Below are 25,037 nucleotides of genomic sequence, written 5' to 3'. Positions count from 1 at the left end.
AACTGTGGGGTCTAAGTGGTTGAATTTTATTATTGGTTAATATTTCTGTAAAAATGAATTAACTTGCATTTCTAATTTTTATTGCATTTCTGTTTGAATAGTCTACAAGTCTGTATTAGGAATCTCAGAGGGTAAAAATGACTGTATCTGTCCCTGTTCCCCACTCCCTGCCTCCCCCCAGCCGCCCCTTGTGCCCAATGTCTCCAAGGTCTACATTTTAGGAGAGAATTCTGTAGATGAATACTGCATAAGTAGTTGAATGGTGCTACAACATATTCCTAAACCCTCATTTAAACTTGAAATTTGGGAGACCAAAACACAGCACACTACTTTCGCATCTCTCCCTACTCTTCAAACACTGACTTTTTCTCAGTTTTATATAAGTTTATTTGGAGTCACTTAAACATAATTCTCAGAAGTATAACATTAACATCTAGGTAATTGGCTTTTGGTAGAAAGGAATCCATGGTGTTATCTTTTTTCCTATTTTTTAGTTTTTTGAATGACTGAATAGAGGCATTGAAGTAATAAAGTGAGCAAAGCTTGATTTAAACTCAGTGTCTAACCAAATTCTTAGCTCACGGAACACATTTTTAATTAAATTTTTACAGAAACTGCTACTTCCTGTTTCGTTACGCCTTTAGGGGAGCATTCTCTTTTTCGTAAAGATTAAGAAACTTCTTACTGAATAATTGAAAAGAAATGATAGAGTAGACCTGTTAAACCATCACCATCTTTTGCTATCACTCTACATTTTATAGTGAAAGCAGTGTGGTAGACATCAATAGCAAACACAACAAATCCTGTTAGTTTAGAAATACTGTAATTCATATAGGAGAACGTGGTTTACAATTTTTGAATCTGTCCATTTTAAGTATAGTGCCCAGAAATGCCTTGGATGTAGGATGCATCTGGTGTTCAGTATTGTGAGGCTCTAATCAGCTAAGTACCATAATCCTTCTTACAGGGTACGTTCTTACTTGACCTGAGCTATATACAGCCACATAGTAACGGCATTAAGGAATAACCTCTTTCTTAACAGTCCCATCACTAGAGGATTTTATGACTCCATCCGTGAATGAGTTTTGTTTTATGTGTAACTTTTTGGTAATTGAGTTTTGAAATAAAATGATTGTGAGCAAGTAGAGACTTTCAAATCATCTGATTAAGGATGGCTTCTATGATTTTGCTAGAGCTAGAAGGATTAAATGAAAGCACTGCCCGGCATAGTGCCGATGTATTTTTGTCAACATGATGCTTCATGCTCGACAGATGTGCATTGGTTGAGCGAAAGGTAAAAATATAAAAATGTGTTGAATACTGTGAAATGTAAAAAAGATTGTTTTTTTTTTCATGTTTTATGATGAATATAAATTGTTTGATTTGTAAAACTTCCTTTTTGTAGGAATTATAGGAATAGAACCTGCATATTTTATGCTTTACAGGATCGTGTGCTTCTGTTAAATCCTTGATTTAATGTGTCTTAACAGCTTCAAATTTCAGAAATTGATTGCAATGTTATGTTTAAACTGTATGGTTAGCATTGTGTAATTGAATTAATTATTTCAATTTATTTAGCAACATCATGCTTTTAAAACGGAGGTTTTTTCAAATTATTGACTCTTCAAATGTCATTTCTATTCTTTTATATATAAAATGACAATTATTTAATAACCTCTACTAATTAAACATTATGAGTAAGAGATTTTCATATAGGTAGTGCTTAATTGTTATAACATAGATTTGAATTTACAGAAATTAGTAATCTTCAAATTCTTCACTCTTCTCTCAATGTCATTTTGATTCTTAAAAATTGCATAAGTCTTAAGAGTTAAAAATATATGAATATTGAAACTTAAGTTTCCACGTAACCTTTCACTGTCCTTGTAAATGTTTTCAAATGTTTACTGGATTATATTTTCAGAAACTTGATGATTATTTTATAGTATATATGGTCAGTATTCTAGGTAGTATTAATAACACAAGCCACATAGGATGTTAAAGGTTGTAAATATTAAAATAGAAACTAATATTTAAAACATCATGAATTAGTATACAGTATATAAATTGAGACTGCCTTTGGGAAATTGTCAACAGTGGCTTTAATTGGGAAAGAATCTTTTTATTTGGAGTTTCTCTATCAGTCAATATGATTTTTAGACATGGAATTTTAAAGACACTAATTGGTAGAGTTTCTTGCTCAACCTATTATGCCTAATCAGACATTTATAATGGAGTGGGTGTGAATATACAGCTAGAATATTTAGAAATAGATTGAATAGTTAGTCCAGATGACAAAAAACTTATAAGCAGTGAACAAGAAATGCTACTGATTAAAGTAGACTTAGGGGCTTCCCTGATGGGGCAGTGGTTAAGAATCTGCCTGCCAACGTAGGGGACACAGGTTCGAGCCCTCATCAGGGAAGATCCCACGTGCCGCGGAGCCACTAAGCCCGTGCACCACAACTACTGAGCCTGCGCTCTAGAGCCCGCGAGCCACAACTACTGAAGCCTGTGTGCCTAGGGCCTGTGCTCTGCAAGAAGAGAAGCCACCGCAATGAGAAGCCCGCTCACTGCAACTAAAGAAAGCCCGCGGACAGCAACGAAGACCCAATGCAGCCAAAAGTAAAAAAAAAAAAAAAAAAAAAAAATAGATTTAGGACATTTCTTTATGTGATTTTTCTATAAACTAGTTCCAGTTGAGACCACTATAATATGGTGAAAGAGAAAATAATTGTAGCAACCTAGGTTTTAATAAAGAGAAGTAAGATGAACAGATACTAGGTAAATACAAAGTGAATATAATACTGATATTGTTATATATTAGAACTAGAGATTGATTGATGAATAGGAGTAAAAATTAAGGCACTACATAATGTCACAAATACATTTTATTCTAAAAAAGTCATAATTCTGGATTCTGCCTTTTAATTTCTAAGGGTCTTTGAAGGATTAAGTGAAATATAACATCTTAGATGAATTGCAACGTTCTTCTGAATTAAAATTTATGGGTTAAATACTGTTAAATGCTTTATGATTGTTCAGAGAAGTGTACAGATTATCACTATATTCTTTTTCCTATTAAATGTTTTCCATTTGATAATAATAAATGCCAAGGCCTGCTTATAAAGGTCAGTAGGGAAAATAAAGGTTAAAGATGTAGTACTTACATTTTCATGGATTTTCTTCAGTTTCTGAAAAAAATATAGTGTCTAAGATATATAGCAATTTTAAGTCAAAGAAAGTATATATGAAATAATGATGTGACTGGTAAAAATTGTTCTGACGAGTATTTGAATATTTTGGAATAACTGATAGCAGATTCATCATTGTTTGGTAAGAGTATTCTTAGAATAAAATCTTGCCTTGCTTCTAACATGGCTTTAATAAATATACTATCAGGTACTCTACCTGAAAGCATAGAGTTAAGTAACAGTGACAATAGTCATCCCAATTTCAGAAATTATGTTAAGGAACAGTGACAATAGTCATCCCAATTTCAGCAATCCTGACCAGTGTTCTATTTTTACTTAAATCCAGTACAAATCAGCATCTACAGTCTGAGTCACATGCTTCAGGCAAATTTTATAATCTCTAGAACAAAGTGATTGCTGGATTTAATACTGGATTCAGTTTTCCTAAGGTATGATCTTTAAAAAGCACTTAAATAGCTTGCTAAGGTCTAATTAATAATAGAATTTCTTTTAGAATTTGAACTGTTTAATGAATAAATATTTTTATGTATCAATACAATGGAATATATATTTCCTGTGTTATATAGGTTCACTATATTCACTTTTACCCTACTTACTTTCAAAAATTTATGTTAATTCCTCAGGGATGAAGTGTTGCTTTTTTTCTCCCCATTTCTGTCCATACCCAGCATGATGTTAAATGTATTACTAGAAATCCCTAATTTACAAAGAGATTTTGTTCTAAATGTTTAGTTCTAAAGGGATTGACACTCAAAATACATTTTTGCCAAAGAAGTCATTTTATAAACAATAGTCTGAAGTTCAACAAAAGCCAAATTAACATACAATAGAGCTAAATTACACTACTAATAAAAGTAGTTTCTTCATTGCACTTAAGGCCCTATTACTGCCATGGGAGTAGTAGGGAAAAGAGAAGATCTAGACTATTTTAGCACATCAGTGGGTTTGAGTACAAAAGAAGAGAGCAAGCCATGAAAAGTAGAGATAATCTAAGGGAGAATTAATCATTCGGTTCTTTAATTCAGAAGATTGAGCACCTACTATCTGCCATCCTCCTTAGACCCAGGTTGCCTGTTCTCTTGAAACTTAACTTTTAAGGAGTATTATAGACATTTCTGGATAGAAATGGGTAAGATTACCTAGGGAAGAAGTGCAGTGAGGAAGAAGGCCATCATTAAGTTGACCGTCCTTCAAAATATCCAATTTTTCCCTGAATATTTTCTGAAATTTTTTACTTCACTTTCTTGTATGGCTTTAAGCTCCACATTTTAGAGATTAATTTGTATTAACAATCTTAGGCATGTAAGTATTTTTGATAATATTGTAAAACCAGTGTCCATTCATTCTGATTTAGTCTGCTTGTTTTTCTTTTGACTTTCAACTGAGATAAAATATGATGAGGTATTTACCAAATATGGTAAATTACAGTTTACTCATTTGGGAGCATGAAATCTTTTGGAAGGGAGGAGCATGTGAAAAAGGCTTAGTGGACTGCTTTTAGATGGGTTCTAGAGATGAACTACCCTGGACAATCTTTGATTCAATAAAATAACAATTAAGAATTCAGTAAATTTATATTTTATAGAACAGCTTTGAGTAAAAAAAAAGGGAAAGAAAAGAATAGCAACTTAATGAGAATACCCAAAACATCCCCAGCAAAGCTGTATGTTTTACATAAATGGGCTACATATCATGTAACTATGCTATTCAGGTCTTAGTTCAAATGTACTTGTTTAGAAAGAACTTCCTTATTGAAAGTAGCTTCACTCAGTCACTTTTTGTAATTTTACCCTGTTTCAGTTTTCTTCTATAGGACTTGTTACTATATGAAATTACCTTAATTTGTTTATATGCTTACTGTCTGTCTTCCCTACTAGAAAGAACTTCTTGAGGGCTGAGACCTTATGTGTCTTTTCTCTGTTGCATTTCCAGCAACCAGAATCATACCTGGCCCATAGTAAGCACTAAATAAATATTCGTTGAGTGACTGAATAAATACTGGAGGTACAAAGGTGTGTTAGACATAGTCCTTTCTGGTTCAAAATTTGAAGTCTAGTGGACAGCGCAGAACACTAGTTAGGTAATTGTCTGTAGGATGAGTAGTAATATGCTGGACAGCTGCTCTTACTGGCCTATTGTAATGAAGTAATACTGCTTTCATGTAGCAAATCACATTTGACTTCCTTTTTTATGTTTCCAAAATTCATATGCTTATATATAGCTATAAAATTTCCTATTCAGTCCACACTGCATTTTAAGGAAATTAAAATTTATTTAATTAAGCAATCTCTAAATGAAATTTAAAAAATTCTTTTTTTATGTACCATATAAATCTGAGAAACACTAGCCTTACTCTTGAAACAGTATCAATTTCTTTATATTAAATTAGATTTATGAATAACACATTTTTAGAGAAAATATATTTATTAACTTAGATTGGAAAAAATTGTTATATTATTTTAAACATACTGAAATGAATTTGAATTCCTAACATAAATTCTACATCTAATCTAATGGAGGTTAGATGGTCAGTTTGAGAAGGAACTAATTTAATTGCTTATTCTTTAGAGTTCCCTAGAGAAATTCTCACTTATCTCAGTTAGTATATGTATTTTTGGTATAGTTAGTACTAAGTAGCTAGTTAATGAGATGTGAGTATATTGAAAATTGGCGCTAGTCAGTTAATTACATCTTGATAAGAGCATCCTTATTATTTTTTGCGATGCTTTAAGCTTTCATTTAGGCATATTAACTTGATGAAGTTGTGGTATCAATAGTATAAGATCATAATCTCTAAGAAATGGAAGAGGGTTTTAGAATCATTCACCTTCTTATAAGGGTTATCTCTTAATCATTCCTGTATTCCTAATCTATATTATAGTGTGTGGCATTTAGTTCTTACCTAATACATATTTGTTAAAATAATATTTGAGTTAATGTGTATAATCTATGTCTCTCGCTTTAAAGCACAGACTCTCAAAGATTAAATGGCTTTATAGGTTCAAGTAACTGGTTAATAGCAGAAGTAGGACTAAGAAACCCAGATCCCTTAACTTTAGTGTTCTTTTCATGATACATTGCTACCATACTAGAGTATTTTTTCTTTATTCATATGTATAAAAATAATGACAAAAAGTAAAATGAATTATGCATAACAGACACATAAATAGGATATTATGTAGGTTAATACTGTATAATTTATTTTGAGTGCTCTGTTTTGATTGTATATTTTAAACTGTAGGAATCTATGGTGTTATGTAACAATTGTAACCTAAAAGATTTGTAATTAAGTCCTAAATGTTTTATATGTAAATGTAAAAAAAAAGCACATACACTTGCTTAATCATAAAACATTTAAGGGAACAGGCCAGCTCCTTCATTTACTGCAATACTTTCCCCTTTATGGCTCTAGGTTAGAGTCAACCCTAACAATGCACATGTGTGAGATTTGAAAGGTAGAAAAGTTAAAGAAACCATGATTGTCGAGCAGAGTTGTTGGCAGGCAGATAGGCAGATGTGAAAGTCTTAGTGGCTCCTAGATGAAACTCCTTTTAATTGACCACCCTAATGCTGTAGGCAGCTGAGGTAATTGGTGGCAAATTCCTCAAGACTTTTGGAATTCACAGCAGTTTCCTAATGACCATTTTGAGAACCCTGTCTTTGGTTTTCCAGACTAAGAACAGCATTATCTTCTCTGACGTTCATTCCTTAGCAGGTTCAACAGTTGTGTAGTTTTGATTTCTATATTGAAACCCCGACTCCCTGGAAAACCTAGAGTGACTTTTGTTTCTGTTAACGAACCTTAACTGATGCATTGGCAGACTGCATTCCAGATATGGGGGAAAGGGACTAGGTGATACAAAAAAGGATTGAGAGGAGAATGATGATGCAGCTGGGTTGGGTCACTCCATGTGTATCCTTTCTCTGCTCTTTCTTTTGGAATCAAAAAAATATTGTCTAAGAAATTCTCAACTGAGCTATCTAATCTTGGTCATCTTTAACTTCAACTGACCCCACTATTTCATGTGTCCTGGTAAAATCTCTGTAACAGTTATTCTAAACCTTTTCTGTCATCTTCAGGATTCCAGTTCCATTGCTTCTCATGGCTAGTGATTGCCATTATCTGAGTTTGTGCCAGAGAAGAGGACAGCGTGAATATTTTGTTGACAAAGAGTATGATGTGTGATTGCAAGTTCTACCAGGTTATACTGGTGTTAGAGGGGCAGGTTGAAAACTTAACAAACACTCTCTTCTTCTGAGTCTGTAAGGACATGTTAGGAGTCAGCTATGAAGACAGAGAAGTGTCATGGAGCTGGCCTTAATTTAATGAAGATGGAATAAAAATAGCAGATCTTTGTGACTTTTTTAAATGAACAAATCATTACAGTTGGTATTTATTTAAATTGATTATCTCAAGTTAGAGCAGTAAAGGATTGGAGATATAATGATAAAATGAAGATTTAGATGAACCGATACTAGGAGTGATCTAGGTAGATGTTGAATGAAAAATGATTTTTAAGAGCCAACCCTTAGTTTCAGTTGAAAGCATCAACTCTTGAGCTGAATCAGTTTGGCTTCATCACATTTTCAAGTGACTATGAAATCAAGGTGTCAGGAATAGAGAGAAAGGAAGGTGGAATTTTTCTAAGCTTCTGAGTAACAATTGGGAGATAGTTTCAGTGTATTGAGCCAAGCAAAGAAATTAGAATAAAGGTTCTTTTGCTGCAGTAGAGTATGATGTTGATTATCTAATTTCAGGGCCAATGTATATTCCATATGGGCGTGCCAGGCATTTAAGGAGCATATTAAAAGTACCTTTTAAATTTCCTATTTGAACTGAATAAAATGAATATTAGTAAAACTTTTGTTATGGTGTGATTTTAAAATGAAATTTTTAAAAAAAGGAGCAAAAGAAGTATTTGAATTTATCCATCAACCTGCCAGTGAATCAGTAAAATGTGAAATTGCCTAAATTCTGCTCTTTTCCTTATTCTTTTTCTTTGGTTACTTAGGAAAAGAAGTCCATCAGTGTCCAGAGATCAGAATAGAAGATACGACCAAAGGGAAGAAAGAGAAGAATATTCACAGTATGCTACTTCGGACAGCGCGATGCCTAGATCTCCATCAGATTATGCTGATAGGAGGTCTCAACGTGAACCTCAGTTTTACGAAGAGTCTGATCATATAAATTATAGGGACTCCAACAGGAGAAGTCATAGACATTCCAAAGAATATATTGTAGATAATGAGGATGCGGAGGGCAGAGATGAATATGAAAGACAAAGGAGAGAGGAGGAATACCAGGCACGCTATCGAAGTGATCCGAATTTGGCCCGTTATCCGGTAAAGCCACAACCCTATGAAGAACAAATGCGTATCCATGCTGAAGTGTCACGAGCCAGGCATGAGAGAAGGCACAGTGATGTTTCTTTAGCAAATTCTGAACTGGAAGACTCCAGGATTTCCATGCTAAGGATGGAACGACCATCAAGGCAAAGATCTGTATCTGAACGTAGAGCTGCCATGGAAAATCAGCGATCTTATTCAATGGAAAGAACTCGAGAGGCTCAGGGACCAAGTTCTTATCCACAAAGGACCACAAACCATAGTCCTCCTACCCCCCGGAGGAGTCCAATACCCATTGATAGACCAGACATGAGACGTACTGACTCGCTAAGGAAACAACAGCACTTAGATCCTAGCTCTGCTGTAAGGAAAACAAAACGTGAAAAAATGGAAACAATGTTAAGGAACGATTCTCTCAGTTCTGACCAGTCAGAGTCAGTGAGACCTCCACCACCAAAGCCTCATAAATCAAAGAAAGGAGGTAAAATGCGCCAGGTTTCATTGAGCAGTTCAGAGGAGGAATTAGCTTCTACACCTGAATATACAAGTTGCGATGATGTTGAGATTGAAAGTGAGAGTGTAAGTGAAAAAGGTAAGCACTATATTCTAATCACACATTTTCCTGTAATTGATTAGATAAGGGTTTTCTTTTTAGGTTGTATTTCTGAGTAGACATTTAATTGTTAGACATTACTACTTTTAAGTTCTTTAATGATGCTGGTTATGTGAAGAAAATTTCAAGTTATAAAAAGTGAATATCTTCGGTGATTCATGCAGTAGAAAAGTCTATTGCCATTTTTAAGAATTGGTTTTTGCTTTGTTTCTGAAAATGTTCTTGCATCACTTGATGGCATATTTAAAAATACCTATTAGCTATAGTTGTAAAAATAACATTTTTTGTGTGTTTCCTTTTAAAAGGAACAATATGTCTACTATAGGACATCTGAAAAATTGCTCAGTGTAAAGAATGAAATACAAGCTATCCACAATCCTTTCCCCCATATATAGCTATTGCTAACATTTTGTTGTATTTTCTTCCCTTTTTCCGATGCATGTGTATTTTACATATTTACAAAATTGGTATCATACTATATAATTTTGTATTCTGATTTTTTTCAGTTGATATCATACCATTAACTTTTCTCCAAGCCTTTAGATGTTCTTCAGAAATGTTTTAAATGCCTGCACTGATGTTCTATCATAAGGCTGTACCATAAACTATTCATCTATCTGGGGTCATTGCAGTTGCTTCCAGTGGCTGGTATAAATAATATTATAATGGCTATCTTTATACATAATTTTTTGCCTGTTTTCTGAGTATTTCACAAATACATATTTGTGCTTTGATTCTTTTAAGCTTTTAATTCAGATTACCAACCTGCTCTCCAGAAAGGTTATAACACTCCATTCTCCTGTCAGATGTGCTTGAGTTTTCAGTCTTGATACACCAAATTTTTGCCATTTGAATAGACCACAAAAAATAGTATCTGTCATTTTAATGTGAATTTGATTGTGAAGATGAATATTTTGTATGTTTATTGGTGTTTGATATATTCTTCTATGAATTGTCTTGTTTGTTGCTTTTATTTCTTCTGCCCATGGTCCTATTGGGTATTAATTAGTTTTGCTCTTATTGGTTTATAAGATATTTTTGTATGGTTATAATTTAACCCATTTAACTGTCATCTGTTCCAAATGTATTTCCCATTTTGATGTTTAGCTGCTAATTTTCTTTGGTCATTTGGAAATACTGAATTTAGTATAGCTAAGTTTTTGCATATTTGGTGATTTTTTCCCATTCCTTTTATCCCTAGAAACTCTTTATTCATCCCCAAATCAGTTGAATATTTAACTGTATACTTTCTCATGTTTTTATTATTTATTTTTTTAAACTTTAACTTTTTAATCTCTCTGTAATTTATTTTGGTAAATGCCACAATACACCTGATAGATATCTAAGCAGATTAAGAAGCTAAACTAACTCAAAGTTAATTTGTAAGTGCATAGCCAGAAGGTAGATTTACAAATGGGAATAAAGGAGAGTTTTTTGTTTCTTGATAAATTGCAACATGTAAAATGTTTAAGATAGTAATTCCTTCTAGTTGTAAAAATATTTCCTTGTTAATTATGGATAAAACACTATGTTAAGTATTTGCCTAAAGAAAAAGGATTGTTTTTAATGGAAAACTTAGTATCCAAGAAACATATCTAGTATATATCAAGGGAAAAATCTTTCAGATTTCAGTTTGTGGGATATTTGAGAGGGTGTTTAGCTAGCTGGATGAAAAATTAAAAGCAGAGTTAAATTATAGACTAGTTGTTGAAGTTAGTTTGGTAAATAGGAAACGTTAACCTTTAACTTACGCTGAAGTCTCTGTTAAATTGAACTAGAATATAGTAGATGATGCCTATATATTGCTATTTAGAATAGCTTTAAAATTTTAATGATGCAATTGGTTCAATGAATAGAAAAATACAAAGCTTTGTGAAGGACATATTGCTATTAATTGGTAAGAGGCATATCAGAGCAAATACCCTAATGGTGTTACAAATGTTTCACAAACCAATTTTATTTGACTTATAAAAGCATTTAAATAGCAGAAAAGTTGAATCTAAGTCTATTTCAATATTTTGAGAAGTATACAGTAGATTCATTCAATCATTCATTCTTTATATCATTCAACTAAACTATATTAAATATCATTAATTATAGTACTAGAGTATGAAACATGAACTATGAAAGCATTTCCTATCACCCTAGAATTGCAGCTTTGTAGAACAGGAGTAAGAACTGTGCTGAAAATTTGACTGCATTTGTGCTAGCTGACTCATCCAAGAAAATTGTATGTAGGTTGGACTTTTGTTTTTGTTAGCTTGAACTTGGAGCTGTCTGTTTTCCTTTCTAGGATGTATCCATGAGAAGGGCTTCTTGAGGAATTACTTGGGATATGGGGAGATGTGTTTCAAAGCAAAAGGGCAGCTCAAATTATTGCCATCCTTAACCCCATTCTCCCTGGTACTGCTTATCTGCCTCTTTTTGTAGGGCTTAGGTTGGTAAAGATCTCTTTCAGGAGCAAATAAAGTCAGCCTGACACAATAAGCGTGGAATCCTAGAGTGCAAGAATGTTGTTAACTCTTTCAACAGAGGATCTAATGAAATATAAGTGAAGGTTTCATTTCATAGGGATCTAAGATGCTCCTGATACTTTTGTCCAAATCTTGAAATATATAATTACCTTAATTCATGGAATGGATTGTTGAATAAAATAGTAAGATCATGAAAACTGTGAACTGTAATGAATGATCAAGATGATAAGAAAAGTTAGACTGTATGTAAGATGAAGGACATCAAAAAAAGGAAACTAAAAGAGAATAAAAGGATGCTAAAATTCTAGGTTTAGAATAAATGAGTATGAATGGAATACATTTCAGTCTCTTCAAACCAAATGCCTTTTAGATATGATTATATATGTAGAACCTAGAAAAATGGTACAGATGAACCAGTTTGCAGGGCAGAAATAGAGACACAGATGTAGAGAACAAACGTATGGACACCAAGGGGGGGAAAGTGGCGAGGGCGGTGGTGGTGGTGGGATGAATTGGGAGATTGGGATTGACATGTATACACTGATGTGTATAAAATGGTTAACTAATAAGAACCTGCTGTATAAAAAATAAGTAAAATAAAATTCAAAAATTAAAAAAAATAGATATGATTATATCTTACACAATAGTACACATATTCAGAAATGTGTGTGTGTATGCGTGAATGTGCACACAATGGTCAAAGAGTCAGCAGTTCAATCGAGTTTAAATTTTTTTCTTACAGATGATTGTAAAAGCCACTTTATTTCAGCATATCCTACTCTACATGTTGAGAATTTTTTAAAGAAAAAATTTATTTCCCATGGGACCATTGCCCTTTGCTTTGTTATTAAGGGTACCTAGGTTTTGATTAACCTAGAATTTGGGCCTCATATCCTATTCTTGAGATAGTAGAGGGGGCAAGTCTCCAAATTTTACTGAGGAAACAGGAAATATGTGTTTCTAATTTTAAACTTTATGTATTTTTTCAAAGAAATAATAAGTGACAATAAATTATATCTTTTTATTTATTTGATTCAGCAAATTTAAGGAGCCAGTTCCAGCCACTAAGCTAGATACTTGGATCCTGTGGTATAAAAGACATATGCCTATTTTTGTTTTGCTTTAATCTGGGAAAGTTTTAAAATTTCACCTTTATTTTTGGAGAATAATTTCTTTGGATATAGAATTCTTGGTTGACAGAGTTTTTCCCTCTCTCTCAGTACTTTGCATATGTCATTGCAGTTTCTTCTGGTGATAAGAGGCTTACCTTCCGATGGGTCGCTGCTGTGTCTGCATAGTCTAATTGCCAGCTAGAGATTTGGACAGAAATTGTGCTCAAATATTCTCAGCTTTTAAGGCTTTCACCCTCTGCTAATCAATCTGTATATAGTGTTGGGGACACATTCGGAGTTCAGCCAGTTTTCAAGTCACTTGCTTGGATTTTACTTTCTACTGGAATATCTCAGGATCTACCCTGAACATGGTATAATTTCCTAGTCAGTGTGATATGTGTGGAGAGTTTATCAAGTTTTTTTTTCTGTGGGTCTCTCATTTCCAGGGCTTCCCTGTCAAATTCTGGCTGGTCTGCTATTCACTGTATGTGCGACTGCAATCTTAGGCTAGCTAAGCTGTTGGTTCTCTCTTTGTTTCCTATTGGGTTTGCTTCTTCTAGCAGACAGAGCCATGGGTTTTCACTCCACCCCAAATCAAGTAGCAAAGCTGCTGGTTTTCCCAGCCAGCCTTGTGCTGCTGAAACTATTGATCCTTTATGTATGTATAACAGAAGGGGGCTGTGGGAGCAGCTCCAGGTAAGAAGGTAACCGACTTCTGTTGTTATTTTCTGAAACTCTAGCATTTTTCTCAATTTTTTAATGTGGCTTTGTTTGATTTCCACAGTCATGCAATTGTTGTTTTTGACAGTTTCATCCAGGCTTCTACTTGGTTTTTTGTAACAAGAACTAGTTGACACTTCAAGCCACTGAGCCAGAAGTTCTTCCTTTATCATGATTTTGCGAGTCTGGAACTCAGACAGGGTTCAGTTGCGTAATTTTCTTCTTCATAGAGTGTTATGTGGAATGTAGTCAAAAATACTGTAATAATTTTGTATGGTGACAGATGGTAATGAGACTATGTTGATCATTTTGTAATATATAAAAATATTGAATCACTATGTTGTACACCTGAAACTAATACAATATTGCAAGTCAATTATACTTCAATAAAATATAAAATGAAATAAAACAGGGATGTAATGTGTTAAATAAAAAATAAGGATGCAGGATGATTCATCCTTATTTTTTATTTAATCTTTACCAGTTGGGGAGGGTATTTTCAGAGGTTTCCAGTTGGCCCATTACGATAGTTTTTGTTTGTTTGTTTGTTTTTTAGGCCGCACCATGCGGCATGTGGGATCTTAGTTCCCCGACCAGGGATCGAACCCGTGCTCCCTGCAGTGGAAGTGTGGAGTCCTAACCACTGGACCGTCAGGGAAGTCCCCATTATGATAGTACTTAATCCCACAGGCCAAGGAATATTAGTTCCTCCAAATGCCAAATCTGTCTGTTTGGGGACTGCTGTAATTACCACTGTTAGAACTTGATAAATTAGTAACAACACCTGTGAAGGAATAAGGACAGAAAGACTTTGAAGAGGAAGTAAAATTGTGAACAGATACCTCAACCAATCCCACAGGAGTTTGAAGCTGGTGTAGATCTTCAGAGATGACCTAACTGAGGCAGGGGCCAGGAGGGCTCCATATGGCTGCCCCCGGGGGAGGGAGCATAACTTCTCGGGTAAAGGACTCAGCTATGAGCACTGAGCATGCCACACTTGGGGCAGCTTGAGGAATGAGTGCAGTTCTGAGGGGTTCATACGGGTGGTATACAACAACATCCACTAAGATTTTGTTCTGAGTATTGTCCCCTTGTGTTTACAAGAGGGATATAACAATTTTAAGCATCCTGTACTCAAATACCCTTCTGAAACTGAGAGAAACTTTTCTAGAAGCCTCCTCTTTATACTTCTTCATGTGTTTTTTGGGCCATAATTGTTACTCATGCCAGTTCCTAAATAATCGCTGGCAATGGAGTTAGAATTATCAAGATTGGCTTTGAGTTCACAGTTCTAAGGGGATAGGAGGTAATTGTTGGGTAGAGAACCAATTATGCCTGCCAAAAGTATTCATTGTAAGGGTTATAATAGTGCAAAACTGGAGAAAACTCAACTCTACAAAAATAATGTGCTGGAGCTGGTTGATACCAACTTGTGAGAACCAGTTGTGTGCATCTCTTCCCAGTTCCGCATTCAGTGACATACTGTTGGTAGTTCAAAATTGGCTTAAGTGAAAGTATTTGCACTATGGAAGTAGACAAATGTTACAAAGCAAGACCTGTTTTCTCCCTAGAAAACAGGTTGTTAAAAATTAGTTACCATATCACTAAAATCTATTTGAAGTTTTGATAATTATGGAGGCTATGGTAACAAGGAAAATTATCCAGGCTATAATGTAAACTTATTTTAGAAGCTGAATTAAAAGTTATGTCTGCTATGTTAAAATGAGATATGCATATAGAACTAGAAAGAAATAAGGATATATTAGAAGTTTGGGGGGCAACAGTTTGTAAAAAAAATTTTAAAGTAGAATTTCATTAGTATGGCTATAATGTTTATGTAATAAAAATGAAAAAAGGAAACTGTTAACTAAGTTGTCTTACTGTATTCCATCTTCAGTGATCATCCACCATGCACTCTCAGAGTACATATCAAAAAATATTGTGAATATAATCTTATGCATTAGGTAGATCATGCTTAATGCCTAAAAAATGTGAAAAAAAACCTTTATTTACTTTATAACAACATTCATTTCCCCATAACATTTTCCTAACAACACCATCAAATTTTCTAGGGTGTTGACTTTTTTTATGCTTTATGCTTCATCTTTATATTTGCATTAAAATTCAAATAAAATTAAACTAGTCATTCATTTGCTATCTCCTTTTGATATGCATGCCTTACCCAGATCACATAGCCTTCCAGAATCTTTACAAGCTGGAAATAAGCATTTAACGTGTAACAGTCCTTTCAAGAAATTTCTCAAGACTGACGTTTTAATGGAATCTAATAGGACAATTCATTACTTGAGAAAACTTTTGACAGGCTACTTAAGTGATTACTATATCCAATAGATGTAAAACATTTTTTTTAAATGTTCATATCAAAATATAGCAAGCAGTCTCCTAGTTGATTTATCTTTATTTTCTGTCATATGCAATGCTACTCTGCACAAAAGAGGGATTCCATTATAGTGTAAAATGGCCACTAGCACAAAATAAAAATTTCTGAAGAAAACTTTTCGTCTCCAAAATGTCAGTGACAATAATGAATTAAGATCTCTGATTTAAATATTTGTTTGCAAATATTATATAAAATAATAAATGCTTTTTAAGGTATGCTGTATAAAATTTTTCCCTTTTCTGCTTATTTATTAAAAACTGAAATGAATGCATATCAACAATGTGGTGTTGATATTACCAAACTGTTATATTGGAATACATTTATTTGTAGTGAAAATGTGTACCATCTTTAAATAAGACAACTTTGATTTTGAATTACAGGCCAGGCAAGTATATTCAAATGTAGGTATCAATAGCATATTCTGACCATTGGTTAACTTCTATTGATTGAGAAGTTTGACATTCACTTTGACAGATTTATTTGAATGAAGTAGTAAACAAAAATAAACTAAATGCTGGCTAAATAGTCTGCATCTAATTTATTTTGAGACAACTGCAGTTGTTTCTGTGATCCAATTATACTTAGCTATATTTGGAAAAATTACTTGTCATTGCACTTTGCTTCTTTTATTACCCTTTTGCTGAGCTGGTTCATATGCCCCCACCACATGCTCTGTCTCCCCCTCTGTTCTTCCTCTTTTTCTCTGTATCTCTCTGCTTCCCACTGAGGCTTTCCTGTTCCCCATCTCTTTCTCTTTTGCTCCTCTGTTGTCTACCCCTACTTCATGCACTTGACACTTTTGTGTGGTGCCTTCAGTCAAGATTTGTTATATTTCAGGTAGGCTCGTAAATTGTGTATCCTTTTCTTTTAATCCAACCCACCTTTATAATATTAATCTATTTTGTTTAAATCACACATCGAGGAACAGATTCTATTAATTAAATACTTCTAACGCTAGAAAATTAGAAGGGCTAGTGTAGGTACTTTTTGTTTAATATTAAGCTACCTTGAGAACTACACAGAAAAGGAAAATATGTTGTACAACCAAATGCCCATTCCCCTTCACCCCCTCCCCTGCAGATTCCCTTTTGATAGACTTTATATGAAATTAAGATTGTATTTAAGTGTGAATTTCCCCATGATGCAAGACTTCTAATATCAGCTTGATTACCTCACACAATTTTAATTATATTAAGTAACTAGTATTAGAAGTACATAATGCCACCATTCTATGTTTGAATTTACATTTTATTTATTAATAATAGCCTTGACTGCATTAGGTGTTGGAAAGGTTTTAAATTTGTTCAGAAAAAAACTATAACTATTTAGTTTTATGAATTATAACTGATAGAACCCATTAAAACTCATTGTCTTATTATGAAAAGATATTGATTTAGGAAAGCATGCTTAACATATGCTAATATTTTTTCCTGTTTTTATTCTATTTTGTAGTGGTTTCCAGTAGTTAAAAATTGTATAAACATGATTTTTAAAATATTTGTAAGAGTGAAGACCCAAATCAAATGATTGATATTCAAATTGTAAATGCCAAGTAAAGATTAGCAAAAGAGAAACGAAAATTAGAATTAATTAATAATGCAAAAGTCATTAAAGAGAAATAACTGATAGGTTTCAGATATGATGAGTTTGATAAGAATCTAGTTTAACTGATAAAACATATGGTGATGTGAAAGAAAGCATATTTCTGCTTAAACTTCCATAAAATACAGATAATAATACCGATATTTTCTCAAACCTCACTCTCAAATTCTGTTTAATTCAGTAGGAAAAAAATGTATTCCATGCCTATTGTGTGCCTGATGCTGTGCTAAGTGTTATGTGTAAGATGAGTACAGCGTGATCTCTGCTCGAGAGAGAAGCATGTAAGCAAACAAGAGGAATACAATATGTTAGATATGAAATAATTTAATACGAGACATCGATGTAATTTAGAGAAGGTACCGATAATTCTGCCTTGACTTATGAGGAAGGACTTGACAGAGGAGTTGCTATGTGCATTGGGTTTTGAAGGTTGAATAGAATTTTCCAGGAGAACAAAGTAGGTATCGGATGGGGATAGGTGGTCATTCTACACATTGGAGTATAACCATTATGTCAGTAAGAACAATTTTTATGGAGTACTGACTATTTGCCAGGCACTGCTTGACATTGGAGTGGGGCAAAGATGAAGAAAGACATTTTCTTTCCTTAAGAAATTAATAAGCCTTTGAGGAGCTAATGTGGTTGATAGGTTTATTAATTATCCTTTTTTAGAGAGAAACAATGTGGTATATTAGAGCAATGGGTTGAAAATACACACACCAGGTTCTTTTCAAGGCTTTGCCAGTGATCCCATTGTAATCTTAGGAAGGTAATTTAACTTTCTGGTCTTTAATTTCCACTCAAAAATAAAGAAAATAGACTCAATGTGTTAAAAACTATGCCAAATAGAGCACCAGATTTCTTTTTCTTTTTTTTGAATTTTATTTTATTTCTTTTTTATACAGCAGTTTCTTATTAGTTATCTTTTATACATACTAGTGTATATATGTCAATCCCAATCTCCCAATTCATCCCACCACCACCACCACCACCCGCCCCCAGCTTTCCCCCCTTGGTGTCCATACATTTGTTCTCTACATCTGTGTCTCTATTTCTGCCCTGCAAACTGGTTCATCTGTACCACTTTTCTAGGTTCCACATATATGTGTTAATATACGATATTTGTGTTTCTCTTTCTGACTTACTTCACTCTGTATGACAGTCTCTAGATCCATCCACCTCACTACAAATAACTCAATTTTGTTCCTTTTTATGGCTGAGTAATATTCCATTGTATATATGTACCACATCTTCTTTATCCATTCATCTGTTGATGGGCATTTAGGTTGCTTCCATGACCTGGCTATTGTAAATAGTGCTGCCATGAACATTGGGGTGCATGTGTCTTTTTGAATTATGGTTTTCTCTGGGTATATGCCCAGTAGTGGGATTGCTGGGTCATATGGTAATTCTATTTTTAGTTTTTTAAGGAACCTCCATACTGTTCTCCATACTGGCTGTATCAATTTACATTCTTACCAACAGTGCAAGAGGGTTCCCTTTTCTCCACACCCTCTCCAGCATTTGTTGTTTGTAGATTTTCTGATGATGCCCATTCTAACTGGTGTGAGGTGATACCTCATTGTAGTTTTGATTTGCATTTCTCTAATAATTAGTGATGTTGAGCAGCTTTTCATGTGCTTCTTGGCCACCTGTATGTCTTCTTTGGAGAAATGTCCATTTAGGTCTTCTGCCCATTTTTTGATTGGGTTGTTTGTTTATTTAATATTGAGCTGCATGAGCTGTTTATATATTTTGGAGATTAATCCTTTGTCCGTTGATTGGTTTGCAAATATTTTCTCCCATTCTGAGGGTTGTCTTTTCGTCTTGTTTGTAGTTTCCTTTGCTGTGCAAAGCTTTAAGTTTCATTAGGCCCCATTTGTTTATTTTTGTTTTTATTTCTATTCCTCTAGGAGGTGGATCAAAAAAAATCTTGCTGTGATTTATGTGAAAGAGTGTTCTTCCTAAGTTTTCCTCTAAGAGTTTTATAGTGTCCGGTCTTACATTTTCGTCTCTAATCCATTTTGAGTTTATTTTTGTGTAGGGTGTTAGGGAGTGTTCTAATTTCATTCTTTTACATGTAGCTGTCCAGTTTTCCCAGCACCACTTATTGCAGAGACTGTCTTTTCTCCATTGTATATCCTTGCCTCCTTCGTCATAGATTAGTTTTGACCATAGGTGCGTGGGTTTATCTCTGGGCTTTCTATCCTGTTCCATTGTTCTATATTTCTGTTTTTGTGCCAGTACCATATTGTCTTGATTACCGTAGCTTTGTAGTATAGTCTGAAGTCAGGGAGACTGATTCCTCCAGCTCTGTTTTTTCCCCTCAAGACTGCTTTGGCTATTCAGGGTCTTCTGTGTCTTCATACAAATTTTAGATTTTTTGTTCTAGTTCTGTAAAAAATGCCACTGGTAATTTGATAGGGATTACATTGAATCTGTAGATTGCTTTGGGTAGTATAGACATTTTCACAATATTGATTCTTCCAATCCAACAACATGGTATATCTCTCCATCTGTTTGTATCATCTTTAATTTCTTTCATCAGTGTCTTATAGTTTTCTGAGTACAGGTCTTTTACCTCCTTAGGTAGGTTTATTCCTAGGTACTTTATTCTTTTTGTTGCAATGGTGAATGAGATTATTTCCTTAATTTCTCTTTCTGATCTTTCGTTGTTACTGTATAGGAATGCAAGAATTTCTGTGCATTAATTTTGTATCCTGCAACTTTACCAAATTCATTGATTAGCTCTAGTAGTTTTCTGGTGGCATCTTTAGGATTCTCTATGTATAGTATCATGTCATCTGCAAACAGTGACAGTTTAACTTATTCTTTTCCAATTTATATTCCTTTTATTTCTTTTTCTTCTCTGATTGCTGTGGCTAGGACTTCCAAAACTATGTTGAATAATAGTGGCGAGAGTGGACATCCTCGTCTTGTTCCTGATCTTAGAGGAAATGGTTTCAGTTTTTCACCATTGAGAATGATGTTTGCTGTGGGTTTGTTGTATATGGCCTTTATTATGTTGAGGTAGGTTCCCTCTATGCCCAGTTTCTGGAGAGTTTTTATCATAAATGGGTGTTGAATTTTGTCAAAAGCTTTTTCTGAATCTATTGAGATGATCATTTGGTTTTTATTCTTCAATTTGTTAATATGGTGTTTCACATTGATTGATTTACGTATATTGAAGAATCCTTGCATCCCTGGGATAAGTCCCACTTGATCATGGTGTGTGATCCTTTTAATGTGTTGTTGGATTCTGTTTGCTAGTATTTTGTTGGGGATTTTTGAATCTATATTCATTGTAAATTGGTCTGTAATTTACAATGGACACCGCAGAAATACAAAGCATCTTAAGAGACTACTACAAGCAACTCTTTGCCAATAAAATGGACAACCTGGAAGAAATGGACAAATTCTTAGAAAGATATAACCTTCCCAGACTGAACCAGGAAGAAATAGAAAATTTGAATAAACCAATCACAAGTAATGAAATTGAAATTGTGATTAAAAATCTTCCAACAAACAAAAGTCCAGGACCAGATGGTTTCACAGGTGCATTTTATCAAACATTTAGAGAAGAGCTAACACCCATCCTTCCCAAACTCTTCCAAACAATTGCAGAGGAAGGAACACTCCCAAACTCATTCTATGAGACCACCATCACCCTGATACCAAAACCAGAGCACCAGATTTCTGTGGTAATGTTTCAGGAACTGCTGAAGAACGTCAGAGAGCATGGGTGACTATCTGGGATCTTCCACTTTGCTTCAACTGAATTTTGCTCTTAATCACTTTTATATTAGGGAGTTCTGTTAGGAAAGAGACTCCACTGCATAAAGAAGTGTGAAAATGGGGACTTGATATTTTAGTTCATCAACTAATTTATTCAATTAATTTTTGTGTTCCAGGCACTTCTATGTGTGCCAGAGGCAACAGCAGTTAAAGAAACAAACAAAAAACAGGCAAATTTCCTGAGGTCAAAGAAGTAGTAAGACGCCAGATCATGTAGGGCTTTGTAAGTCATTGCAAGAACTTTGACTTTCATTCTAAGTGAGATGAGAAGCCAGATGACTTCATCTGATTTACCTTTTGAAGAGTACTCTTGATGCTGTGTTGAAAACAGATTTGAGAGGGGCAAAGATGAATTCAGGGAGACCAGTTAGGTGGCTAATCCAATACCTAATGAGAGATGATGGTTGTTTGTACCAACTTGGTAGTAGTGGAAGTGAAGAGAGGTAGTCAGATTTTGGATATATTTTGGAAATACAGGCAGCAGAATTTTCTGATGGTTTAGAGATGGGTGTGACAGTAGGAGAGGAGTAAGTTAAGGATTACTGCAAAGATTTTTGCCTAAGCAAATTGAAGCAAAGAGTCGCCATTAATTAACATAAGGAAATTGTGGCAGACACAGATTTTTGGGAGAGTGCAGGGAGGATCAGCCGTTCAGTTTCGTACATATTGTTCGATTTTCCTATTAAATATCTAGTGGAGGTGGTAAGTAACCTAGCAGATATACTAATCTGGAGCTCACTGGCATGGTTAGGTTTGGATACATACATTTGGAAGTCATCAATATATGTATGATATTTAAAGCCAGGCAGCTGGAAGAGACTACTAGGGGAGTATGTTTCTAGGAAAAAGAAGAGATTAACCCGGGGAATACTCCCACAATTAGAAGAGGATGAGAAAAAGCCAGCCAAAGAAATTGAGACTAACTGGCCAGTGAAGTAGGGGGAAAACCAGGAGGAAAGTGATATCCCAGAATCCAACTAAAGAAAGGATTTCAAGGGGAGATCAGCTCGGTGCTTTGTGACCACTTAGAGGGGTGGGATAGAGAGGGTGGGAGGGAGATGCAAGAGGGAGGGGATATGGGGATATATGTATACATATAGCTGATTCACTTTGTTATACAGCAGGAACTAACACACCATTGTAAAGCAATTATACTCCAATAAAGATTTAAAAAAATAAAAGAAGTATTGATTGTGTCAGTTGTTGCTTAGGAGTCAAATTCGATGAGGATTGATTGATCATTAACCACTAGATTTAGCAATGCAGGAACAGATTGCTGGTGTTGGTGACCTTGACAGGAGCACTTTTAGTGCAGTGGTGGAGCTGGAAGTCTGAAGTGGGCTCAAGAAAAAAAGGAAAGGAAGGAATCAGAAATAGTAGAGACAGCTCTTTTGGGGAGTTTTGCTGTAGAGAGGAACAAGAACAATAAAGGAATTGGTGGCTAGAGAGTGGGATTTTTAAAAGATAGGAGATAAGACAGCATGTCTGTGTTCTCATAGCAGTGATAGCAAGGGGAAATTTGTTGATGCTGGAGAGAGAGAACACAATCGTTTGAACCTTATCCTTAAGTAATGAAAGATGATAGGATTTAGTGCATTAGTAGGTGGGGTGACTTGCTAAAGGGACAGAAGCAGTGTGTTTATAATAATAGGAAGGAAGGCAGAAAATATGAAAACGGATGCATGTTGGTTGATAAATATGGTTGGTTCTAAACCGTATTTAGTGTGGAATGTCTCGTCTAATTTTTTTCTTTTTTTCTGGAAATGGAAAAGGTAGCAGGACCATTATCTGAGAATCAGGATCAGGGGAGGAGGTTAAAGTTCTATGGATAGAAAAAATGTGAAATTCTTTTCTAGGAGAATGGAGATGATAATGAATTAAGGAAATGTAGTACAATTACCTGGAAGCAATAAGAGCTGACCTGGAATTAGTGTTTATAAGTTTTCATGGCGACTAGTTAGTGTGGTTTTGTGTTTTTCTCTAGATATGTGTATTTCTTACACATGGATTCACAGCTCCCAAGGTATGTGTCCCGAGAGAGAGACTCAGGAATAAACCATGCTGTCCTTTTAAACCTAGCCTCAGAAGACAGAAGTGTTACTTCTACCACATTCTGTTGGTCCTAGATCCTCCTAGGTTCAAGGGGAGGGAATATAGACATTGTCCTCTCAGTAGAGGGATGTCATTGTCACATTTTAAGAAGAACATGTGGAATGGGGTGTGTAATGGTGTAGCCACCTTTGGAAAATACAATCCACTCAAGTGTTTATCCCAATTCCTGGCACAGAGTAAGTACTCAATAAGTGTCATTATTATTATTAAATAAAACCTGAAATGAGGCCTCAATTCTGGATAAGTACCTTAGGGTGGCAGTGATACCATAGCAGGTTATCATGTATAGTTATTCAATCAGTCTTTTATTCACTAATCACACTGTATTAGAAGGGAAAGGATCTTTGCAAAATGGTTCGCTTTGTAAAATGATTGGCTTCAGGTCATAATCCAGTTCACGGCCTGGATTTTGATTCTTGTCTTCTGATTCATAATTCTCTTTGAGTAGCTCCCAGGATTAAGTATAGTATTTCATCAAATCTACACATTTCCCCCACAGTTTTATCATCTCTGAAATTAGGACAGAATTGGCAGCATTTTATTTTTTTCCCTTGGTAATACATAAAGCAATCAATGTTGTCTTACATCTGATGAAATTAGTTATGTGAATTGATAATAAAGATCAACAATTCCCAAACATTTTTTACAATGTGAAACATAATTCATACTCAGGCCTTAATGCTTTCCTACTGATGGGCAATTTCTAATTTCTTTTGGTAGTTTTACTCCTTTCCTTTCCCTCTCACTTAAGACATTAACTGAGATTTACATTAATATAGATGCAAAGTTGAAATTATTCTAATTTAAAATTTACTCTTTTAAAAATTGGTTTGTAAACTATGTCACTTTATCAGTAGTAACATTACTTGTGACACACTTTACAACTGTGTTACAACATAGTGGTTGAGAACTACTGATCCATATCATGAAACAATATCCAATTACAGGTCTAGGAAAAGGTTACTTGTTAATCTACTACCTGCCATTTCCCAAACATATTATATATATTCATATTGGCAGCAGTAGTTTGATATATTCTCTTTTCTCTGCCAGGATTGTCCAGTTGTTTTCCTCTAAGAAAGTAAAATCCGCCAATAAGTAAAATCTTACTGCATCTCTCAAGGTACAGTTTAAATATCACCTCTATAGTGAAGCATTTCTTAAGTTTTAAAAAATTTCTCCCCTTTCTGAAAAATCAACATTTTTCATGAAATGCCATAGTTTTTTCATACTAAGAAGCAAATTTTTTTCACATTATAACATTTTGAAAACATAAATTCTTTTTGACATCAAATGCTTGGCATCATTTAATGGTAGCATTTTTTCCTTTCTAGTGATATATAAAATAATTGTGCATATTTTAATTGAGAGCAACTTAGCTGTAATGAAATAGGATAGCATGGATATATATTAAGATATGTTACACTAAGCTGTGCTGTCGTATATTTTACCTGTCTGTCTACCTTTCTTGAATGTAAGTTTCTTGAGGTCCTATTTACACCCACAGATCCTAAACAGTTTCATACTGTGTAATCATTAAAATGAATTCTGATGTGTGTAATCTATACAATCATTTAATCAGTCACTTGTTATTAAAGAAGAATACACTGGTAATACCAAAGGAGCAAGATGTTTAAAAGATAAGCT

The 25,037-nt window shown here is 34.4% G+C and overlaps 1 protein-coding gene across 36 annotated transcripts in view; it reads left to right on the top strand.

Moving 5' to 3' along the window:
- The window catches only part of RIMS2 (regulating synaptic membrane exocytosis 2), a 597,264-nt gene that overhangs the window by 282,783 nt on the left and 289,444 nt on the right, over positions 1 to 25,037 (top strand). For all 36 annotated transcript variants that reach the window (XM_059902177.1, XM_059902158.1, XM_059902168.1 and 33 more), the window contains one exon: positions 8,228 to 9,153. In XM_059902177.1, the coding sequence (XP_059758160.1) occupies positions 8,228 to 9,153 (926 nt within the window). The remainder of the gene's footprint in view (positions 1 to 8,227; positions 9,154 to 25,037) is intronic.

This window comes from Balaenoptera ricei, chromosome 17 (assembly GCF_028023285.1).
Source record: "Balaenoptera ricei isolate mBalRic1 chromosome 17, mBalRic1.hap2, whole genome shotgun sequence".
Classification (NCBI taxonomy): domain Eukaryota; kingdom Metazoa; phylum Chordata; class Mammalia; order Artiodactyla; family Balaenopteridae; genus Balaenoptera; species Balaenoptera ricei.
This window is presented reverse-complemented; position numbering and strand designations above follow the sequence as displayed.